Source organism: Eschscholzia californica, unplaced genomic scaffold, assembly GCF_041429995.1.
Source record: "Eschscholzia californica isolate CP2 unplaced genomic scaffold, dmEscCali1.0.p SCAF_3, whole genome shotgun sequence".
Lineage (NCBI taxonomy): Eukaryota > Viridiplantae > Streptophyta > Magnoliopsida > Ranunculales > Papaveraceae > Eschscholzia > Eschscholzia californica.
Window position 1 is genome coordinate 51,652,498 of NW_028238420.1, and position 22,433 is coordinate 51,674,930.

At 35.5% G+C, this 22,433-nt stretch overlaps 3 protein-coding genes across 9 annotated transcripts; 2 read left to right on the top strand and 1 right to left on the bottom strand.

Moving 5' to 3' along the window:
- Positions 1–932: 932 nt before the first annotated feature.
- Positions 933–15,556, top strand: LOC147551606 (lipid transporter). 6 transcript variants are annotated; one of them, XR_015237127.1, is made up of 17 exons: positions 933–1,055; positions 3,429–3,521; positions 3,636–3,715; positions 4,306–4,400; positions 5,129–5,289; positions 5,935–6,086; positions 8,071–8,189; positions 8,641–8,804; positions 8,906–8,980; positions 10,953–11,024; positions 11,812–11,949; positions 12,761–12,916; positions 13,845–13,897; positions 13,989–14,170; positions 14,306–14,380; positions 14,479–15,361; positions 15,528–15,556. XR_015237127.1 is itself a non-coding variant. In XM_086666870.1 (16 exons), exons 2-15 carry the CDS (start codon positions 3,437–3,439, stop codon positions 14,376–14,378), a joined length of 1,605 nt encoding a protein of 534 aa, XP_086522996.1. In that variant the 5' UTR covers positions 933–1,055; positions 3,429–3,436; the 3' UTR covers positions 14,379–14,380; positions 15,028–15,556. The 6 variants fall into 6 exon arrangements, 1 of the variants encoding a protein (XP_086522996.1); XR_015237126.1 differs by having other exon boundaries at positions 15,028–15,361; XR_015237129.1 differs by lacking the exon at positions 15,528–15,556 and having other exon boundaries at positions 13,531–13,897; positions 14,479–15,357.
- Positions 15,557–15,820: 264 nt separating this feature from the next.
- On the bottom strand, positions 15,821–17,463 carry LOC147551607 (cytochrome c-type biogenesis CcmH-like mitochondrial protein). Its single transcript, XM_086666871.1, has 3 exons — positions 17,000–17,463; positions 16,263–16,394; positions 15,821–16,179 (listed from the first exon to the last, which is right to left on the bottom strand). Exons 1-3 carry the CDS (start codon positions 17,141–17,143, stop codon positions 15,991–15,993), a joined length of 465 nt encoding a protein of 154 aa, XP_086522997.1. The 5' UTR covers positions 17,144–17,463; the 3' UTR covers positions 15,821–15,990.
- A 129-nt stretch (positions 17,464–17,592) lies between these two features.
- LOC147551608 (cyclin-dependent kinase F-1-like) lies at positions 17,593–21,082 on the top strand. 2 transcript variants are annotated; one of them, XM_086666873.1, is made up of 3 exons: positions 17,593–17,683; positions 18,140–18,635; positions 19,901–21,082. In XM_086666873.1, exons 2-3 carry the CDS (start codon positions 18,150–18,152, stop codon positions 20,822–20,824), a joined length of 1,410 nt encoding a protein of 469 aa, XP_086522999.1. In that variant the 5' UTR covers positions 17,593–17,683; positions 18,140–18,149; the 3' UTR covers positions 20,825–21,082. The 2 variants fall into 2 exon arrangements, with proteins under 2 accessions (XP_086522999.1, XP_086522998.1); XM_086666872.1 differs by lacking the exon at positions 17,593–17,683 and having other exon boundaries at positions 18,031–18,635.
- The last annotated feature ends 1,351 nt before the right edge of the window (positions 21,083–22,433 follow it).

Here is a 22,433-nt window from a genome sequence, read left to right on the forward strand (position 1 = left end):
TATGGAAAAAAGAGAACGGTGGAGAGGACGAAGAGATGGAGAGAGGGGTTGAGAAGAAAAAAGTTTGGAAGATTGAGTTGCATCCAATATGCTCTTAGAATGCAACTCTTGTTTCTTGATAAGCGAGTGATAGATATACTGTCCTAAAATTCATGTAGTAACATGTGATGCGTCCTTACCAATCCTCGCGCAGGTGAGATGTGCCACATAACCCTTATATTCAATGACTAAGATTACACCTCCCAAAATTTATCTCCAAATGTTGATATTACATCTCCCAAACTTATCCACATTAGTTGATATTTACCTCCGAAATTTATCCTCAGTGACTAGGATTACACCTCTAAACTTATCTCTAACGGTTGAGATTTTAGAACTATCTACGTCGGGTGGACACGGGTTATAGCCTCAGTCAGACATGAAAGTAACCATTTCATGAAGAGGAGCACAAGATTTGGATCGAAGGTGAGACTGTGAGACTTTGCTCTTTATGTAAAAAAGGGTGTGTGTAAAAATTACCCGCGAAAATGGTAGGTGAGTGACTATACAGATCTTCAACTTGATCCACCCATCGGACAAAATCTGAATTACTAATATTATTTGATTTGGGCGTGTGTCGCCTTTCCAAATCAATTAGTTGCATCATTCAACAACAAAGTGAAGATTCGCGTGATTGAGCTGAACTCAAATCTTGTTGGATCTAAATTTGTATATGCAGATGCTTATAACATTACATATGATATCATGCAGAACTTCCAATCTTATAGTATCTATTGGGTCTAAAGTTATGTCAACCTATTGGGTCTTACTCCCTTAGCTATAGACGGGGTCGAAATGAACATGGGCACTAGAGATAACATTACCGAACCCATCCTTGTCAACAAAGCTCTAAAATCGCTAAGCCCATGTAGCTTATTAAGAGAGAGTTGCTAAAGGAGCCGAGCTGCCGAGCAACTAGTGTTTTATTCTAAATCTTCACTTTCTCTCTCAAGGATTCGGTTGGTTCAACTTTCAATTTTGGAAAACTCCAACGTTTGGGGATACTTAGATTTCTGGTGAGTAATTAATACTTGATTTGTTCAAACCAATTCCATGTGTAAAAGATTCTAAAATCTGAATGTTTGACTCATAGAGATTATTGATCCTTATTCTTCAGGTTTTAGATTTAATTTTGCTTTCCCTTTTAAGAATTTCATCATGAAATTGATGAGTCTCTTTGAGAATTGTATAGATGGTTTAGGTTGTAGCCCAACTGTTTGATGAAATTCCCCTTTTAAGTTTTTGTTTGCAGACCACTAGCAGGTTAGAAATTGCAAATTAATGATTTAGTTGATTAATGATTATGATTTATGAACTATGATTTCTACATTCTTATAAGTTATGAATCTTAGATAAGTTCAAATTTTGTTAATAGTCTTGTCCATTGATGATTTATGAATTATGACTCTTACTTTGTTGTAAGTTATGAATCTTAAATAAGTTCAAATTTTGTTAACTAGTCAAATGTTCGTTTGTCGATTGATGATTATGATTTATGAATTATGATTCTTACTTAAGAATGTAATGTTATCACTAGAAATTACCTTTAAATAACACTTTTACAAGTATTACATTCATCGTAGGTAGAAACCTACTAAGAGTGACTTTTCGTTTAAAAAATTGGCTACCGTGACGTTGAAGCTTATTCTCGTCTAAGTTGAAATCCTGACCCACCCCTACTTAAAACACTACAAAGAAAACCCTAAAATTTCTCTATGTTGAAGAGGAATTGTGGAGATTGGTGACTGTCTCAAAATGTTGTCAGGCCGATCATTTCTTCAAGATAGTTCTCAAGAGTCAAGTCGTCATTGGTGATGTAGGTCTTCAACCAATCATGTTTTCCCTCCTACAAAAAACATGTTATAAAGGTTCGAAGTGTATAATCTCTAAGGGGTATAAGCTATTTGAGTCCAAATAATATTCAAAATAGGTGAAACACTCCATTTCAAGAGTGTTCTCTTGAGATATCTCTAATTGTCCAACTCATCATTTTTAAAATTTAGACCATAGAATCAAGTTTTCATGTATCTTCAAAATACTAAATATTTCCTTATAAAAATGACCATGTCACATAAGTAAATAAAACAATTTTAGAGATTTGCATTGGAGACATACAAAAATTGGAAGATCTCAAAAGTGTCATTTACGAAAGAGATTCTCAATTGAGACTTGACACATAAGACGAGTAAAGTTTTTTTGGAGTTTTTAGTTGGAGATGCTATAATTTTCTCTTTTTATGCGAGAGTAGTAAAGAATCTAAAGATACAGTAACAATGATAATTATAATTAAATTAAATTTCGAGAAGAATAGTAGTGGAGATTTTGTTGTGTTGTTTAAACTTCGAAGAGAGAGAGAGAATCGTGTGAAAACTTTGAATGGGAAGTTTTGAGCTGTTTGAAGAGAGATTTTATGCATCTTCTTGCAGTTGAAATCGGTGAAAAAAAATCAATTTTCTCCAAGAAATTTGCTCGACCTCACTGATTCCAACTCCGCTAGATTATTCAGCTTGTTGGAGTTGAAATCGGTGGGCAACAACTAATTTTCTCCAAAATTCAGTATGTTTCGATCGAATTCTGCTTGCATGATAGGTGGAACCGGACCGAATTCAAACTCGTGATCCAATTCTTTTTTCTTCAAATAACCTACAATATATTTCATCAGTCATATAACAATGTCTTGGCCTGTTGGGGAATGTTCATGTATCTATTTGGAGTCTGAATCATGTAAAAAAATTGATTTGGTAGACAATTTGACATTACCATAAATTTTTTAGAACTCTCCATGGGGGTTTACAGAGAATGCACTTCGTAAACCTTAATGATTCCAGTGAGCTGAATATGATGTTTAGGGATTTGGTTTTGGGAGATTTGGGGTTTGAGATGGTTTTGAGAGAAATAGAAGAAATGGGTGATAAACACCCACGAAGTTGAAGGCTTAAGGAGATTGCCTTCAACCATGCTAGGTCAACTCGTTTTGACCAAGTCTTCGCTGAAACTTACATTGCCTTTAACAAGAAAAGGCATTTCGTAATAAATACTTCCCTAAATTGAAACCCCAAATTTGGGTAATCTGAACTGAACTGTTTCATCCAAAAGCCTAAATCGTTCTAGACTGCCGTTGGATCGGTTGAGAGGAAGTTAACGTGTTAGCTGAATGTTGTGACAAGATGATCCCAAATCCTCACACCTTTCCTAATTCGGAGTTTTAAATAAGTTTTCGTAATTGGATTTTCTGGAAGTGGAACACTTTTGTTATGTTAATTATGGATCCCTTGATCACTGAACACTAATACTTCGGGTGATTTGCTTTCTTAAGCTCGACCAATTACTCGTATTGTAGCAGTTGTACGTTTGACAATCATCATTTTTTTCTGATTATTTTCCTCTAGGGGTTGAGATGTCGCAGGACTGTAAAAGATCTGAACTGGTCGCGGAAGATGCCGATCGCAATAATTTTGCTCGTACATTTAAGTACCTAATGGGTTAGTTTACTTTGGTATTCTTTAATATGTAACTTATTATTTGTTATCCCAAATTTCCTGTACTCAGCTGCATTATGTTTCTTCTTGGAAATTTTGTTGTGTTATTTTGATCAGCTACTCAGTTCTTATCAAGGGGAATTCCATTTATTTTCAATACATGGATCGTGAGACACCTCAATGAAAAAGATTATGCGGTAATTCATTTGCAATAGTTGTAGTCTCTGTTTTTTTTTGTTATAATTTTAGGGTTATCTACTAATTTCCGAGTTTTGTTTATTTACTATATTTAGTTGTATATAGCATATTTATGTATTGATTTTAAGATCTGTACTACATACTAAGGCCTAGTATATTGCCCAATAATTAGAAAAAAGAGTGATATCTAGAATAATGTACTTCAAGGTAGGAACTTAGTGACAGGAGCATAGTTATATGGATTAATATTCAAGGTTAAATAGAATCTTCAAGATCATATTTTAATTAACATGAAAGTTACAATAGGTCTGTACTGCTCCAAAATCTCTCTAAACTAATGAACAGAACAGATATGGTTGCAATGGAGCACCCATCTGTTTGGTTTTGGACGGGTATAACCATCATACGCCATTGTAAATAAAGTGTGATGGTCGCTATTGATTTTCATATGGTCGTATTTACACTTTATTCAGTAATGGAATTAAGAGCTGTTAATTATTTGATGTCTTCATTCAGTACTAATGCTCGTCTTCTGCCCTTATGTAGAAAAGTAGTATTTTGTTTTCTAATGTTTTCATTTCAAATACAGCTTTATGCAGTGCAGTTTCATCTTTTCGTCACATGTGTATTGTTTCTTAGTCGGGAAGGATTTCGTCGGGCATGCTTACGTGCAGATGTCAGATGGTGATTTCTCTTGCTTACCACTGATTCCCTGAAACCTCACTATCAATCAATTTGTGAAGGAAGCTCACGTAGTATACTAAGCTCAAGTACTGTCATGCTTACTGTTTTTGTTAAGTAAGAGGAGTTTTACAACTAGGGTAATTTCCTCATGGTTAACTTAAATATGAAACTGTAGGTTTTAAATAAACTATAGGTATTGACTATTTTAAATGTAAAAAAAAATATACAGTAAAACGGGAATTTTATTTAATGGATAGCATGGGTCTGGGCGAGTGACGGTGAAGGCTTCAATTCTTTTCCAGGGTGTAAAGTTTTCATGTTCTCGTTTCATGCTGTTGTCATGTTCTCGTTTCATACTGTTGTCATGTTCTCGTTTCAGACCCAAGTTTCCTGTTAGAGTTTCTTTTAGAGAGCAAATAATTTTATCTCAAGAGTTTTTTTCTCAAAATAAAATGGTTTACTAATATTGTTTTTATTGTGAAAAAGTTTTGATGACGAATGATTGGTTCAGACCTGTGTTTTATATGGCTAAGTGAGTTTTGCTCATTGACCAAATTTGTTAGAAAGGCGTACCTCATCATGTTCCTTCATGTATTTTCTAATTAAAAACATTTTATATTCATGAAAACTACATCTTGTTGTACCCTGACAATTATTTTGTAATGCTTTTGGCGATAGATTTATCCATCTGAGCATATCAAACCTAAAAAGAAGATTCTCTTTTGCAGCGATGGTGCTTCAGCTGACGAAAATTCTGCGAAATTGTTGAAAGTAGCCTGGATAACATTTCCTATTGGGATATGTGTGACATTTTCAGCATGTCTACTTGTATTCTGGTGGAAAGCGTTAAGCATTTACGATCCATATGCACAAGCAATTTTGATTCTTGGTATGCCCTTTGAGTACCTTCAGACATTTCATTGATTTATCTAAGTATTTCTTTTCCTTTGCGCTGGATATTGTAGTTAATGAATTGATTAACTGCGAAACTCTACTTTGTTGGTCACACCGTGCTATATGTTGAAGCTGAAACTCACCCAAACAATATGTTCCTTCTTGTTCTTCTTCATCCACTTCTTTCTCTAAAAAAAATCTTCCTGACTCTATTTTGAGTTAGGAGCTTCTAGGAAACCAGGAATTGGGTTGACTATCAAGGCCTGTGTAGATGCAACTAATGACATGATCTAGTCATCTAGTGATATTTCTTTGTTATCTATCAACCGAGCCTTATTTTTCCATTCCAAAATCTGTCTAGGGAAACATCTGCACCCTAGCAGGAGATTGAGAATCATTAGAGGATTCATTGACAAAGAAGTTTTATACCAGCTGCAAACCTGAGGCAACTCTGCCCGAGTTGAGTGAGGCAATGCAAGTCAAAATTTCAATGCAAGTAGTTGGGTTCTAAAGTCTTCATTAAAGACGTAAATTTTCTGCTACAGAGCTATTGAAGTATCACTTTTTATGTTTCTCCTGTCATCGTTTTATACTTATCTAAATCTAAATTTCGGTCGCTGAGATATAGTTTTCATGTTAGGATTTGCATGTATATTGGAGCTATTGGCAGAACCCTTATATATCCTTTCTCAAAACTTGCTTCTCCTTAAATTACGATTGGTGGCTGAATCTGTGGGCACACTTCTACGTTGCATGACAACCTACATTCTCATTGTCAAGCACACAAATATGGTAACAACTCTAATCTGTTTCTATTCAACTTTTTTGGTTTTCAGATTTTACCTCATCAATAAATATTAAATGATGCTAACCCCTTAGTTAGTAAGCATTCTGATAGTTTTTCACGAAATATCCCGACTTAACCGACTCTAGTTAGTTTTTACAATATACCCCCTAATTACACCAACTTCGGTTAGTGCTGAGTTAGTTGTTATAAAAGACCGAGATCGACATTTAGTACCTTACGTGCCATCCCCCCCCCCCCCCCCCCCCCCCCCCCCCCCCCCCCCCTTGTCCTCACTTATAGCGTCTACTCATGTGATAGGTCGTCTCTTTTGCTGCCTCAATAATGTCGTCAGCTGATACGGTCTCTTCCTTGAGGATGGCATTGTTTGTCTTTCCAGACGCACCAAGTAATTGTAACTCTAATTAGCTTCCACTCTTGTTTCCCTGTCTTCGGCACCCTAAGGCCGTCTCTTTAAGCCATGCAGTCCTCCAGGGTCATCAGAATACACCAAGTATTAATAAAAGAGTTCGACAGTAATCCCAACCTTTCATGAAAACATAGAATTGATTAGCAAACTGACTTCAGGTCTTCCTCACACCTGCAGTATCTGTTGCCCCAAAAGCCCCCCTTCGTTAGCTCGTCCAGTGTAGGTAACTTTTGAAGGCAAGCTGGCACTCCGTGAAGTTGATTCTGGTAGGATTTGATCTTCTCTAGATTAAACTTCGATGCCATAGTCTCTCTGATGAATTACTGTTGAGGATCTGGTAGCTGTAGCCTGTAGCAAACTACACCCTACCAGATTAAATTTTGTTGTCTACTGATCTCCATCCTTTTTATCCTCTTCCGGTGATAACTACACCTATGATAGTCTATCGGGCAGAGTTGCTACATTGTTCACTTCCCAACATTCTATCTTGTATAAGATATAAGTTCCAAGCTATTCCTTGTTTTGTCGTGTTACAATATTGAGAAAGTGCACCATCTTTGCAAGCTGCAGCAACCTCAATAAGTAAAAGTGGAATATATATCTTTATGCACATTTTGGGTATACTTGCACAAAAATGGTGTTGTGATAGATATGACGTGGCCACTGGCACACTACTATGGTGGATCCAACTTCAGTATCAGGTGTTAGATATGGCAACCTAAAAAACCTCAGGATTTATAATCTGTTGCCCTAGTTCATTCTTTCCACACTAATAGTTTACGTTTTACCAACTATTGTCAAGATATACACAATTTGCTTAGCTCTGAGTAGTATTTTCTGGATCGAAAATGATACTGTGCAGTTACACATAAGATTTACATACAAATATTGGATTATACCTATTGAAGAGACGACAAGAACATTAAAAAAAAGAGTATTCATCTTATACATGTTATCACCATGAAGCATTGAGCTAGTGTAATTTTTCTATTATGTAATGATAGGTGGTTCAAAATAATTGCAAGTAAAAGCAGAGTAGATAATGACCAAGACATTAAATATTTATATATGTTTGTGAAGCCCACTTCGTTCAACATGAGTATCCATTGTATATAGGTGGTAACATTAGTATCTCACCACTGACGAGAGTCTCCAGACCCAGATTGGAATCTTGCTGTTCCAAAAATTATATGTATATATATACCTGTGTAAAGCTGCACGAGCGTGTGCTTGTGCCCATTCTCGCATCCCAGTACTGAAATTGTTGCGTTCCTGTATCACGTATGAGATATGTGGTACTGGCAGCACGAAGACCTTTAACCTGTACTTTGTGTCCATGCTAAGTTGCTTCAACATTCCCGGGAACTTAGCATGTCAAAATGGGTCTTCCTATCTACTAAATTTACTAAAGAATTTATGCTTTCCTTGTGTTCACGGAACTTGTGCCATAGTATTGTTATCCCTCTTTTCTGTATTCCTTTCAAGTTAAATTAATTTAGTGCTACACATACAGTAGAAGTATAAAGGTACCCCTGCAAAAATGCAATATCTGTTATTTGCAGGAGAAAGCGCTTGTATTTGCATTATCACAGAGTGCTTATGGAGCTTCCATTTTCTTTGGGTATTGGAGCTACTTTCTTCTCTTTCACACGATTAGAAGCTCAGATCTTTTCCCCTTCAGGTGGAATTCTTACCTTTATCTTCATTCACATGTGCATGCACCCTATAGTACCGGAAATTCAGAAAATGTATATCCAATGTAATTTGTTAAAAATACTGAAAATAAAGGGCTAAAAGCTTTACATAATCTATTAGTGTGTAATGTAAAACAGATGTCCTACTGTCATAGCATATAGTGGAAATAGTAAAATATGAGTTAGATAACTACCTTTTAAAACTTAATGTTTAGCACCTGCACAGTTAGATGTTTGAGAAACTTCTGCTTCTTTAGCTGGATACTGGAAGAACTTGACATGTAATTCCATATTCTCAAAGGCACGTGACACTAATGTTCCTTAATAGTAACTTTAGGTCATAGTTTTATCTTGTTTTGATTATTGTTGACATTATTATCAAGCTGAGATATGTAACATTATTATTTAGCTGATATATCATATATGTACTTTTTACAGGTTGGGAAACATTATGGATTATGATCGCCAGCTCTCACATATGTGTATGTTATTTACCCGCCAGTCCATCCGAAAACTGGTCCTGCAAGAAGGAGAAAAAATGATTCTTGTTTGGTTTGATACACCCTATAATCAAGCTGTATATGGACTTGTAGATAAATTAGGTAAGTATTAGAATCGATATCCTGACCTATACTATTACTTTTGAAGTTAAGTATTGGGTATGTTCTGCTGTTTACTTTTTCCTCGGCTTAAATAAATTCAGGTAGTTTAATAGTGAGATTGGTGTTTCTTCCCTTCGAAGAAAGTTCGTATGCTACATTTGCGAGGTTTTCATCAGGTTAGTATCTATAGATCTCTAAGTTATTTCCGGGTTAATTCCAATATGGACCCCATTTTTTAACCAACTACGAAATTGGGCACCCATATTTGTCTAGCGTTTCAATTTCGCCCCCAATACCATATTTTTGTTAGTCAAACATAACAATCAATATTTAGTTCCATTTTTACCTTTCAATCGCAAGTGTAACGCTTATGATCTCTCTTTCTTCATGACCGTAAACCATTTGTTGGTGCTGACTGGTTGTTGAGAAATTTTTTTTTTCCTCCCTCTCATCTTTGACAACAACCAACGCCGCGGCCACCACCATCTCTAGTTCTCTCTCACTCGTTAATTTCTCTTAATTTCTCTCCCCCTCTCTCTCATCCCAGACGAAGCAATGAGAGAATCCCTCGTCCGGGACTTTGAACCCCAGATGATGGGTTATCATCTAGTTCAAATCAACCGAAACGAAGGGATTCTCGTCTGGGTTTCAACCCAAACAAATAGTCGTTCACCCTTTGGGTTCAAATCAACCCTGGTGACGAACCCCAAACTCTTGGAAATGCGACTTGAACCTCTTCGAGTTGTAAATTGGTGATGGATGCAAATAGAATCCCTTGTCAACAAATGCCCTTTCTTGTGGTACTGATGAATTGGCTGCAATCATTGAAGAATTACTAGTACAACTTGGTGGAGATCTGTTAAATGGGTCTAGAATTAAAGGGGTCACAAGACTAAGAACAAGTGAAGTAAAATCAAGATACTTGGTGACAAGATCTCTTGATATCTTGGTGAAAACCCAGAATTTTCAATAAGCTCAGGCAGGAAATGACTTATTTTGAGGTTTTTCATACTATTTATTCTCTCATAGAGTTTAAAACTTTGTTTTTAGGGCCATTTAGATTGGAAGAATATGTTTTAGGCGGTGGATCATAATTAGGTTGTGATTCTTGTTTTTAGGGCCATTTAGATTGGAAGAATATTTTTTTCCCTAAAAAATTAGTCGCCTGTTGATAGTCGGATTGGTCATTACCGATAACTAGTTTCCGCCCATGAAGAAAAAGATAGGATATAACACTTTAGATTGGAAGGGTAGAGAGGAAAAGTAAATATTGACTGTTAAGTTTGACTAACAAAAATATGGTCTTGGGGGCCAAATTGAGATGTTGGACAAATATGAGGGCCACATTTTTCGATTGGTTACAAATCAGGGGCCAAATTGTAATTACCCTTATATTTTGTACTTGCAGCATTTTGGATTTTAAGTTCTTCTCTAGTTATCACTACATTGTCTTTTTTTTTTCAAAGGATTTGTACATGTTCTTAGGGTATGACTTCTTTCCCTAACTTGTTTTTGACCGAGGTAGTTTGTGTTGTTCGTTTAGTTTTTCTTTTTATGTAAACATCATCCTCGCTGTAGTTTATGAAGCGTAAGACGTATTGACTTTCAAACTTTTTCTCTCCCATAATAGGTGTCATACAAACTCAAGTATTTACGTGGCTTCCACGTGTTTTCAGTATCTATTCAATATCATCTTACAAATAAACAGGAAAGAAGTAGCAACTGGTGTATGTTCACAGTTCACCTTTTTATTTATGCTCTCGTTATCTTTGCGGTCAGCTATCATAACACTCTTAAGAAGAAAATAAGAAAAGAAATTGAAGTTGTTTTTAGATCGATAATGCTTACTAATTCACAAAAGGCAAATAATATCTCAGTCGAGTTTAATGTTCAATAATGTTAAAAAAATATGATTTGTTGAAGTAGATGGTCATAGTTAAGTTTCACTTGTGAAAAGTTATTGATGCACTTTCATTTAGGTTACTTGTCCCATTAAATGTCCATAAGGTCTTATATGTTTTTCGTATTGCAATTGGCACGCCAGACGGCATCTCTTTGTCCTCTTAAGATTGTGTTTTATGTTTTTATTACTTATGTCATGGAAAAACTTACTGTTGCAAGGTGTAAATACGTGTTTTTTCTTCACAGGTGAGAACCCTACTAGAATTTCCAAGTTGAGATATTCTCTTACGGAGGCCCTCAAGCTTGTACTTCTGATTGGTATGTTCACCCACCTTACTTATTGTTTATCGACTCAGCTATCTTAAGTAAATTATTTACAACATTTATATGCGAACTGACCAAACTAATGCTATTTGGATATGCATAGCTGTTTTGTTTGGTATGTTCACCCACCTTACTTATTGTTTATCGACTCAGCTATCTTAAGTAAATTATTTACAACATTTATATGCGAACTGACCAAACTAATGCTATTTGGATATGCATAGCTGTTTTCAAGACGATTCTAAAAAACTTGCAGTTACTCAAAGCAAAATGAAGAGATTTATGGCCCTTGATCCAGTTTTTCCAGGCAAATGACTTTTTATGATGTTAATCATGTTCCAATTGCTTCTTGTAAAAAGGAATTAGTTAATGTTTTGATAATTTTGTAGTTTAGACTGTTCATGCAGGAGCATGAAGCATCTTATTTCTGTATTAACAATTATATGAACTCAATTCAAGGATTTACTAGTACGTAATGTTGTATAGCCCATAGTTTCTTCACTTAGAATTGCATTTAGTCTTGGTGTTGGTATTTCGGGTTTGTTTGTTAATATGCACACGAAGTTGGAGACATTGAGTTCTTTCTTTCTAAAAGTTGCATATTTTCTTGTCAAATGTGCTTGTAATAAGTTCAAAATTGCCCTATGTTTGTATGTTCTCTTTCTTCTAGAATTTGAGGTTGTAAGATCGGTGAAAACGAGGATGGTATATTTGCCTCCACTTGTCCTACATTTTATACCCCTTATCTTCTCTTCCTCAATGTTGGTTGTACTTCATGCAGGTTTTGTCGTTATAGCTTTTGGTCCAAGCTATTCTTATGTACTCATTAGAGTGTTATATGGAAGGAAATGGAGTGATGGGGAAGCTCCAGCTGTCCTCCGTTACTATTGTATTTATATCATTGTTTTGGCTATGAATGGTTAGTAACTCTTTTTCTCCAATTCTGTTGCATTCTGCCAACAAAAATGGCAGGACTGTTGTCAGTGAGTGCTTACTTCTTGTCAGTACCATACGTTATTATATATATAAATTGTTTCTCTTGTCTTTGACGATTTGAGCTTTTGAACGAAGTGGTTATTAACATAAACTTTGGCTATATAAGTTTCATTAGGATGTTATAAATCTACTAGGTGGAGAATGTGTTCTAATTTATGTAACATGGACAATGTATTGATATCTGTGTCCATCACTGAGTGCTGGGTGTCGGATATGGTGAGTGGATATATACCAGTGTACAGACAAAACCATTCACATATGTCTTCTGGTCTAAGTTATCAATTCATACATTTTGTTAGTGATAATTCCCTTGGCATCAACATTGTTAAATGCAAATATACATTAATGTCTAGTTACACTTAATGGTCTTTACTCTTAATACAATTTTCTGCAATTACAAAAAAAAAAAATCTAACATGATGCCCACGGAAGTGACTAGAGTATTTGGGAAGACTATTTGAGTGTTTAACGAGAGTATCTGAGAATCTGGATATCAGACACTATTAGAAAAATTGCACACGAGTATCCCTCCCATGTCACATATGTTATAATATATTAATAATGTAATTGTTAAGTTCAATTCCTCCTTGAGGACTGCTCATGTTATAAATATATTTATATTATAACATATATGTATATGATATATTACAATATAAATGTATGTTAAAATATATTTATACTTCAAATTTAAATAGTGTATAAATAAAAGTTTTAGTATCTAATTAATGTGTCAGGGACGTCGGAAGCGTTTCTACATGCAGTCGCTTCAGAAAATCAACTCCAGCGCTCAAATGATTCCTTGCTCGTATTCTCTGGAATTTATGTAGTATTAAATGTTGTGTTTATTCAAACAGCTGGTGCAGTTGGCTTGATTCTAGCTAATGCATTGAGTATCCTTTTCACGCATTGATATTTATTTTTAACTTGTCATTGAGCAAACTCCTATCAATATAGCATACCATGTCTGAAACTCTAAATACATTTATTACCAAGTTTAGGCAGCGAAAATTCTTAAACTCTTTTCTGCTAGTTGTTTTTTTTTATAAAATTTGCTATCCATGGTATCCAGGGAAATTTTGCAAGTATTGACAGCTCATTTATGCCTTGGTACTGTTTATTTGAGTGCTATCGTATTTGTAGGAGTAGTTTCCAGCAAGCCACCAAACCCACATGACTTGACAAAACAGGGTGTGAAATTTGTAGCTTTAAACATATCTACAAAAATAACAACCTATTCCCTAACTCATGTTAGGTAACTAGAAATTAGTCCGAAGTAGCAATTCAATTAGCATCACCAATCCATAAATGGGATGTGAATATTTGCGAAAATTTCTGGATTCCAAGGCGAGCTACTAGCTTTAGACTTTGTTTTAGAGTCTTGGAAGATGTCCTAATTGATTTGTTAAGTTGATAGTATACTTGGTCGATTCTTCCAGTTCGAAACCCCTATTTGGACACTCACCATGAATTTCACCAATTATAATAATATCCTATTCAAAAACAGGAAACTCTGTGGATAAAGGACGGGTTGCTGCCCACATTTTTATATCTACAGTTTGAACTTTTAATTTTTCATCATTTTTCCGAAATCATGTATTCTATTGAGCCCGTCCCCAGCCCGGGTACTGATGCAGCTCGCAATTTAATGGTGTATCTTTTTTTATTTATCTCGACTCTTGAAGGGACTATCTATGCTCGAGAATCCTTAGATCATCACGGTCTGCAGTCAGGCTTCAGGCTGGGGCTGAACTTTTTTATTTAGAAAGTCCTCTAACAATGGCTTGAATCATTTGTCTCTCTTTCTTGACTACACAAAAGATATGACCTTCAGAATTATTTACTCAGTGGTGTTCATCAGGCATTATTTTCAGGTAAGAGTTGACACAATCTTAGTTTCTTGCCCACAGTATGTTGGATAATCAGTTGAAGGTTTTTATTTAGTTATGTTTCCCTTTTCAACAGGATTCTTCAGCCACATTTGAGTTCAACTCCTGCTTGCCGTCCGGTTGGATGGTTTTGCTTCTATCGGGTGCTGTTACTCTCGTTTCTGAAAGAATATTTTTAGATCAGGAGAATTTCTGGTCGACTGTGTTTATTCACCTTTTTATTGGATTAGCATGCTTCTGCTTATCTGCCTTCGTGATGTAAGTATTTTCATATCACTTATGTATATACTATTTTGTGATTGACGTTCATCATCATCATATCTTATATATGCTTCTATTGTTAAATGCAATTGAAAGACGACATACTGATCATTTTCGTTTTTGTGTAAGTAGATATCGCAAGGAGAGAGCTTTCATAAATAGAATCATTCGATTCCGTGATAATACCTCAATTAAAGACGAATAGTGGTAAGCAAATGATCTTCCTACCTACCTCTTGATATTCAAAAGCCTAGTTTGGAATTGCTATTTGATAGATAAAAGTACTTCTATTCATAATTTTTCAGTTCAAAGTCCGGTAAAAGAAAAAAAGTGGCTTTTAGAAAGCAGATTTCAGAGAGCAACTCAAGGGATGCTTAGAATGATGATGGTAGAAGTACTTTAGTAAAATCTCGAAGCAATACTAAGCCTTCGCTAGGAAATTACGTTTTGTTAATCATGCGAAATTGATTGTGGACAAGGTGGCCGATTGACAACGATTTTGTAAACAACTAGGCACTGTCTAAGGTTGTCCTTTATGTTTCGATGTTTCTGCCGTTGTGGTAAAACCCTAACCGTGGAACTAAAAAGACAGTCAAAAGGTTGCAGTTTAACGAGCTCGAGTAAATTTGTAACATTTGATCCTGAAACAATGGTCGTAGATCTTCGCGTGATGCAGGTGGACGTGGAAGAATAGTATTATATCCTGTAAGAATATATGATAGGTTAGTTCAGGTTCAAATCATGATGTTTGAGCCCGAAGCCATTAAATTGCGATTCTTTTTCAGTAGAGCTCCAAAAGTCATAAACGGATGTTCTTATACGTTAATTTCGTTATATATATGTTTCTCTGGCAGGGCACATGCAGTCAGACGAGATGCAAAACACAATATCAGCAGCAACATTTTGTTCTTTTCAATTTTACGTCAAATGAATTATGTGCCATGAATCTGAAGTTCGACAGTAGTTCAGATGCCTTTAGCCTTTATATGAGTTGGGGAAGTCCAGAGCTAGTGTAGTCTGTCAGTTCGGGCGCAAGCAATTCTATCAAACCCTTAACAGCGAGTGAATTGGTTTTGCTTTAGATTTTCATTTTAATCTTAAGGCTTTTCTTTTTCTTTTGTTATACCATGTAATTTTTTTTAAAGATAGTTCAGTTGTAATGTATACAGTTTCGTTTGTCTAAACATGGTTCATATTTTTCCATTTCCATACCGAGTATGTGTTGTATTTGTATAATATTTACGAAGTCGAGCAAAAAAAGCCATTAATCTGTCAAGTATACAAGCACTTCAATTTAAAAAGGTTGAATGATATGCCTAGTTAGCATTTCATTTATTACCAAGATACACACTAGTAAATAATACCAAAAGTGATTACTTACAACTGATAAGTGCAATTCCCTTTGCATTGTCTCTTACTCAACACTATTTGTCAGGGTAGTTTCCCACCTCAAGCATCATTTGAGCCAAAAATAAAAAGGTAGCTCCTACTCTGATTATCTTGGATCGAAAAAAAACTAACCTTTGAATTCATTCATGTGTAATTTGTGGAGTTCAACTATACTGTGGATTCCCTCAACAAAAAAAAAAAAAAAAACTATACTGTGGATTCTCATCAAAAAAAAAAAACTATACTGTGGCATTAATCTTCTCTCAAAATACCAAGTTTTTATTCAAAGAAACGATATAATTACAACGTTTAATACATAAATTATTGATGACAAAACTCATTAATTGATAATTATAACCATATATAATCTAAAATGGTTCAAGAAGGTCGATTAATAGTAGAGAGAAAAACTGTAACATTTTTGTCGATCATAATAAACCCCACCACCTCTTTATTCCTGGTGCGGGAGGTGGAGTAAGAACATCGAGCATCGTCTCTTTCTCTCTAGGCGTCAAAGGAACCCCTCTGACAAGATTTAGCGCCATTATGTGCACATTAGTTTTCTGTCTGTGCTTTTGATAAGCCCATACCCCTGCTGCTACCCCTGCAACTAGGAACTATTCCCAGAATGATAAATTACGTTAAAAAGTAAAATGCTAGTTTATATTATAACAGTATATTAGTTGCTTATGTAACTAACCGGTGATAACCAAATAGCTGCAGTCTGCATATCAAAACGTGGAGCATAGAGTACTGTTTCTCCAAAATCGTTCTCAAGCTTTTTAAAGATCTCTTTGTCACTTTTCCCAGAACGGATTTCATCACGAATCAACTACGACGATATAAGAAGCAATAGTGTAGAAAATGAATCAACTGATAGAGTAGTACAAAAGCAAAAAATAAAAAAGGAACAGAAAGGCGACAATAAATAAAAAGTGAAAGATTTGAATTAAGGATTTCAGTGCTGTTTATAACCCTTAGGTGTTTCAAAATTGAATAAGAAAAGGTGAAAAGATCAAATCCAGTTTATAAATACGAAATTCATGACACAAATTCTGTATAGATCCTTAATTTTGTAATTGGACTGCAAGTTTGACTATGCCTTAGACAGGCACGAACAAGAAAAAAGAGCTATTGATGAGGATGAATCACTGGAGCAATGCGCACCACCGTGAGACACTTCAGAAAGGATAATGCTAGATTACTGTGAGGACATTTTGTGTGAACGCGACAATGTCGATGTCCAACATTTTGTACCTAGGGTGGCTTACTATAAGTCTATAACCGTACCGGTGTTTATGTTACATAGTCAAGTTATTTAGACGTGTAATTTGAATCTATAACATAATTTTTTAATAAATCGAAAAGCATTCCACAATAAGATTCATGATTAGTTTATCTTGACAAGCATTTTAGTTTCGGGAAAAAGATGAATACCTTCCTAAGAAGAATAGCTACATCTGCTTGTGAGTCTTCAATGGATTGACTCCCACATTCTGTGCACCGGACATTATGACTAATATTTCTAGCCCTAGCTTCCACTACCTGGGTGTTCTTCACTACTTCATCTTCACTTGCCATATCCAAATAATCTACCAAGATAGTACAGAAACTATAACACAACCAAAATCTTCACATATAATCTTCTCTCATGCATTTCATCAAACAGGTTATATACAAAAATTAATTAATTAATTAAACAGTTGGTTCTGGTGAGTGGCCTTTACTGTGGTTAGAACCAAACCAACCGAATCCTAGAGAGAGAAAAATTGCAAAGGGAAACCCTCGTCACAAATCCTTGAGAGAGAAAGTGGAGATTAAAGTCTAAAGACAAACCCGTTGCTGGTCTCGAATTTTTTTGTTGAGCTAGAAACTACCCCTTTCTTTCCCGTCCCCGAATCGAAAAAAAGAAAAGAAAAATTATAGCAGGTAAAATACCCAAATCACCCTTATTCTTTTAAGAAAATTATGAATACACCCAGGGTATAGTCAGTCAGTCTTCACACTTGACAGAAACTAGTGATATATCCTCCTATAAATCTTCACTTTCTCTCTCAAGGATTTGGTTGGTTGAACTTTCAATTTTCGAATACTTTAACGTCGGGGATACTCAGATTTCTTGTGAGTACTTGATTTGATTCTAACCAATTCCATTTGTAGAAGATTCTAAAATCTGAATGTTTTGATTGATAGAGGTTATTGATCCTTGTTCTTCAGGTTTTAAGATATAATTTTGCTTTCCCTTTTAAGAAATTCATCAAGAAATTGATGAATCTCTTTGAGAATTTTAGAGATGGTTTAGGTTGTAGGTTTGTAGACCAACTGTTTGATGAAATTCCTCCTTTTTAAGTTTTTGTTTGGAGACCACTTGAAGGTTAGAAATTACAAATTAAAGGTTTCAATCCATTGATGATTATGATTTATGAATTATAGTTGTTACTTAAGAATGTATTGTTATCACTTGAAATTACCTTTAAATAACACGTTTACATGTATTACATGCATCATAGGTAGAAACCTACATAGAGTGACTTTTCGTTATAGAAATTTATCCCTGAATTCCTGAACAAATTTCAGAGTATTATCCATGGCGGCTCATTCTGGAAGTTGGAGTATCTACAGCCGAGCAGAGATAACTCAGCGTTATGAGATCCTAGAACGAGTTGGTTATGGGGCTTACTCAGATGTCTACAGAGCTCGTCGGCTCTCTGACAATCTCATTGTAGCTCTTAAAGAGATTCATGACTACCAGAGTGCTTCTAGAGAGATTGAAGCACTTCAAATTCTCCAAAATTCACCAAACGTAATTACCATGTTTGAGTACTTTTGGCAGGAAGATGAGGATGCTGTTCTTGTGCTTGAATTCCTGAGGACTGATCTTGCATCGGTTATCAAAGAAGCTAAGAAAAATTGGCAGGATGGACTCTCTGTAGGCGAGATTAAGAGGTGGATGATTCAGATATTGCTCGGTATTGATGCTTGCCATAGGAGTTCGCTTGTTCATCGAGATCTGAAGCCTGCGAATCTTTTGATTTCAGAGGATGGTTTTCTCAAATTGGCAGATTTCGGGCAGGTACTACAATTTGTTTGACATTTATGCTGAGTTTCTTCCTAACTGAACTATTTGTTTCAATGCACTGCATTTTGAGATGCAATCTGATTATTACTTCCTATGTATGCTTTATGAGGTGTGGTTGAACATCTAAAATCCCTAACAACTTAACAAGAACAACTATCTGAGTTTCAGTCTTTCAGAATATTGCAAACAGTCGGGTTAATGTACCTTACGCAAAGGTGCATCAATACTTTCTTTAGAGATTTTTCCTGGAGTAGGTAATAGTATAATTGTTGGTTTATGCATCGATACTTTTGAAAATGCAATGCCTATGGGGCGGGCCATGGTCCAAATATTTGTTCTTTAGCCACGGTTCGACACAGCAAGAAATGAACCACTATCAGCTTCTGAGACATGAGTGTCCCCTCTTATAAACATATAAGCAAGGCAAGAATGCCACTGAGTTGTCATGAGACTCATGACTCATGAGAAACGTCTTCAGTAAGCTTCACGAGCATAAAATATGCTTTCACGCACGTGTATCCCCCTACCTTATAATGTTTCTTATGTACTTAAAGGATCAATGGACTCTTGGTACTACTAATGACTTAGTTGTGTACCAGTAATTTCAGATTCTGACCTTTTCATTCATGCTTATTGACAGCTTATGTAAGATCAAATGACATATACCTTCATCTTATGGCACTCAGAGCCTGCTCCTTTAGGTTTACCTTTATCTGCGCGAAGGGTGTTTACCTGTAGTGACGGGATCTACTGGAACATATTTGGTTAAATATCTAATAGAAAATAACACTTCTCATTATGATAGCCTGACCTAGTTTCTTAATGAGTTGACTGCAAGACAGTTCCCTTTATCAAATCGACAGTGGGAATTTGAAACTAGTAAAAAAATCCACACACCATACTCACCCGCACATTAGGTAGTCAGTTTCTACCCAACAGTAGGCATTGAACTACTGAAAGCAACTGGGATTAGGTTACTGAACCCATTTTTTTACAGCCTTACAATTGAACCGTCATTCATTCGCCTCCATGCATTACCTGCTTCTCTAATCAGAGTTAAATTTTCCATATTTGTAGTTATTCCGTTTGAACAATTGATGATAACTACCCTTTTCTCTCGAGAATACGTTCTTATCTCCTTAATTTTCTACAATTGTGTCTTTATATAGAAAAAAATCCCATAGCCTAAATATGTACAAGGTTTGTTGTATATTATCTAGTAAGGAAGTTTGTTATTAATTGTCGTCAACCTTTTCCAGTCGAGGATCCTTCTAGAACTTGATGCTGAGAGCAACAATCCTCCGGTGGGCAGTTCACCAACTCAAGAATTGAATCTCCAACAAACTGTAGCTCTTTCGGATATGGAAGTTTCATTTCCAGAACCTTCTGGAAATGAAGAGCAGGAGACAATCAGTAAAGAAGATTATTTGCGAGAATTAGATCATATAAAAGCTACGGATCCTGTAGATGAAACTGACAAGGAGTCTAATGTTCATGATGGAAACACTTCATGTCTCGCTACATGTACAGCAAGTGATATTGGAGATGATCCTTTGAGGAGTTCTTACACCCACGAGATCGAAGAACGCGAACAAGATCGATCTGGTGATCTTACCTCCTGTGTTGGTACTCGTTGGTTTAAAGCACCTGAGCTATTATACGGATCGGTTGATTATGGTCAAGAAATCGATTTATGGTCATTAGGGTGCATCTTTGCAGAACTTTTAAGTTTAGAACCTCTTTTCCCAGGAACATCTGATATCGATCAGCTTAGCAAGATCATCAATGTGCTAGGTAATTTGAACGAGGAAACCTGGCCTGGCTGTGCGAAACTTCCTGATTACGGGAAAATCTTTTTCAATGATAATAAAACTCCATTGGGTATTCAAGTATGTCTTCCAAATCGTTCCCCTGATGAAATCCAACTTGTTCAAAAACTCGTCTGTTACAATCCAGCAAGCAGAGCCACACCAATGGAACTTTTGCAGGATCCTTACTTCAATGAAGATCCATTACCAGTTCCTATAAATGAACTGAGGGTTCCTTTAACCAACAGTGGGCAAGATGAGAGCTCCCCAGGGGAGTGGGGTAACAGAGACATGGATTCCGATTCTGACTTTGACGAGTTCAGTAGCTTCAATGTCTCTACCAGAGGTACCGACTTCTCTATCCGCTTTCCTTAAGTGTAAAATTCAAAGGTGAGTTCCAAACTTCAGTTTCATAATTGTTTTGTTTACTTTGTCATAGAAAGAATCTAGTTTGTGTCAGTTATAGAAAGTATACATGTTAAAGCTGCATTTAGCCAAATACTTAGACGGGTAATGCCGGAGCTGCCCTTCTTTCTCTTTATTTGATAAAATTCGTACTATTTATCTTATTTGTGTGACAAACTAAAACTTAATATCATAAAATCTTTTCTAGGATGGAGTAATTCATGAAAATTTGTATGTAGCGTTTATCTTAGTTCTAGTTCAATCTTATATAAGTTAATTTGGTGAACACATTTTAATCCTTGATACTATACGATTTTCAATGTTCTCAACCAGTTTGTACCTCATAGTGGCATGAGAAAATTCTGTCCCATGTAGAAGTAAATCGAGGACAATGTAACTCGTATTTAGGTCTGTGTTACATCAGATATGCTTCAAACTCAACCCAAAAATATAATGGTAGCGTAACATCTTTAGCTATGTTGTTGAAGGCGCGCTGAGGTGTTGCCTAGGCGAGCCGAGTGCAAGGTTGGGGAAGGGGTCGACTCACCAATCTCTTTGATGTGAGTTCTTGCTGTTTCCCCAGGATGCGTCACAGTGGGCCTAGTTGATCACCTCCTTGTTTCTCCAGGTTGCACCACAGTCCACCTAGTGAGCTTTTTACTTGGTGGTTGAGAGAGAAAGAACTGAGATTTATAGTCACAATTTTGTCCACGTTCTTAAAGTGGACGATGATTTTCTTCTGTAACAAATCATTAAAAGAGGTAGAATATAACAAAAAATACAGTTCTTAAACAAAAAATTGTTGATTCTTCAAATCTCTCAAAATTTACTTACTACGAAATTTCTTAAAAAAAAAAAAAAAAAATCAAATTTCCAACTTTTTTGTTGAAAAATTCCTAAACTTTGTGCTGATGAATTGAAGATGAATAAGACAAGTCAAAAGTTGAAGTAAATGACAATGATTAAGAAAATAATAAGAGCTAAGAGGTTTTCTTTTCTACAAAATCATTTTTTCAAGGACATTTTTCATGAAAATTGAATTTGTTTTTTAGAAAAGAAGAAAAGGTTTAACAACACCCATTTCCAAAAACAAAATTCTCATATAATATATGTGGGTAATTTTTGCAGGAACAAGTTGAAGATGAAGATTTAAAGAAAGAAGATGAATGTTTTATTTTTTTCTTTTGGTTGAAAGCCACATGGAATGTTGTTAATCATGACCGTCTAGGTATGTAGCACAAAAAAAAAGCATCAACCAAATTCAACCCATTTACCATCTGGGTAGGTAGCACAGAAAAAAGGTTTTGCTATGACTATGAACTATTGTTCCTGACCTGTAGACACAGGTTATATCTACGTTTTGTCGTTAATCATGAAGATATTATGCATTCACGTATTTAATAGACGTATTTAGGAGATATAATATTAGTACATATTTATCATGATAATTATGGTAGTCCTTTCATTTGGTCGTTATTCCTAGCCCATTAATTTATTCGCGTATCTGATATGGAAATTAGGGGGATGACACAATTTAGAGTTTTTTTAAGTTAAAAGGACAAGTTATAACCCAATAGTT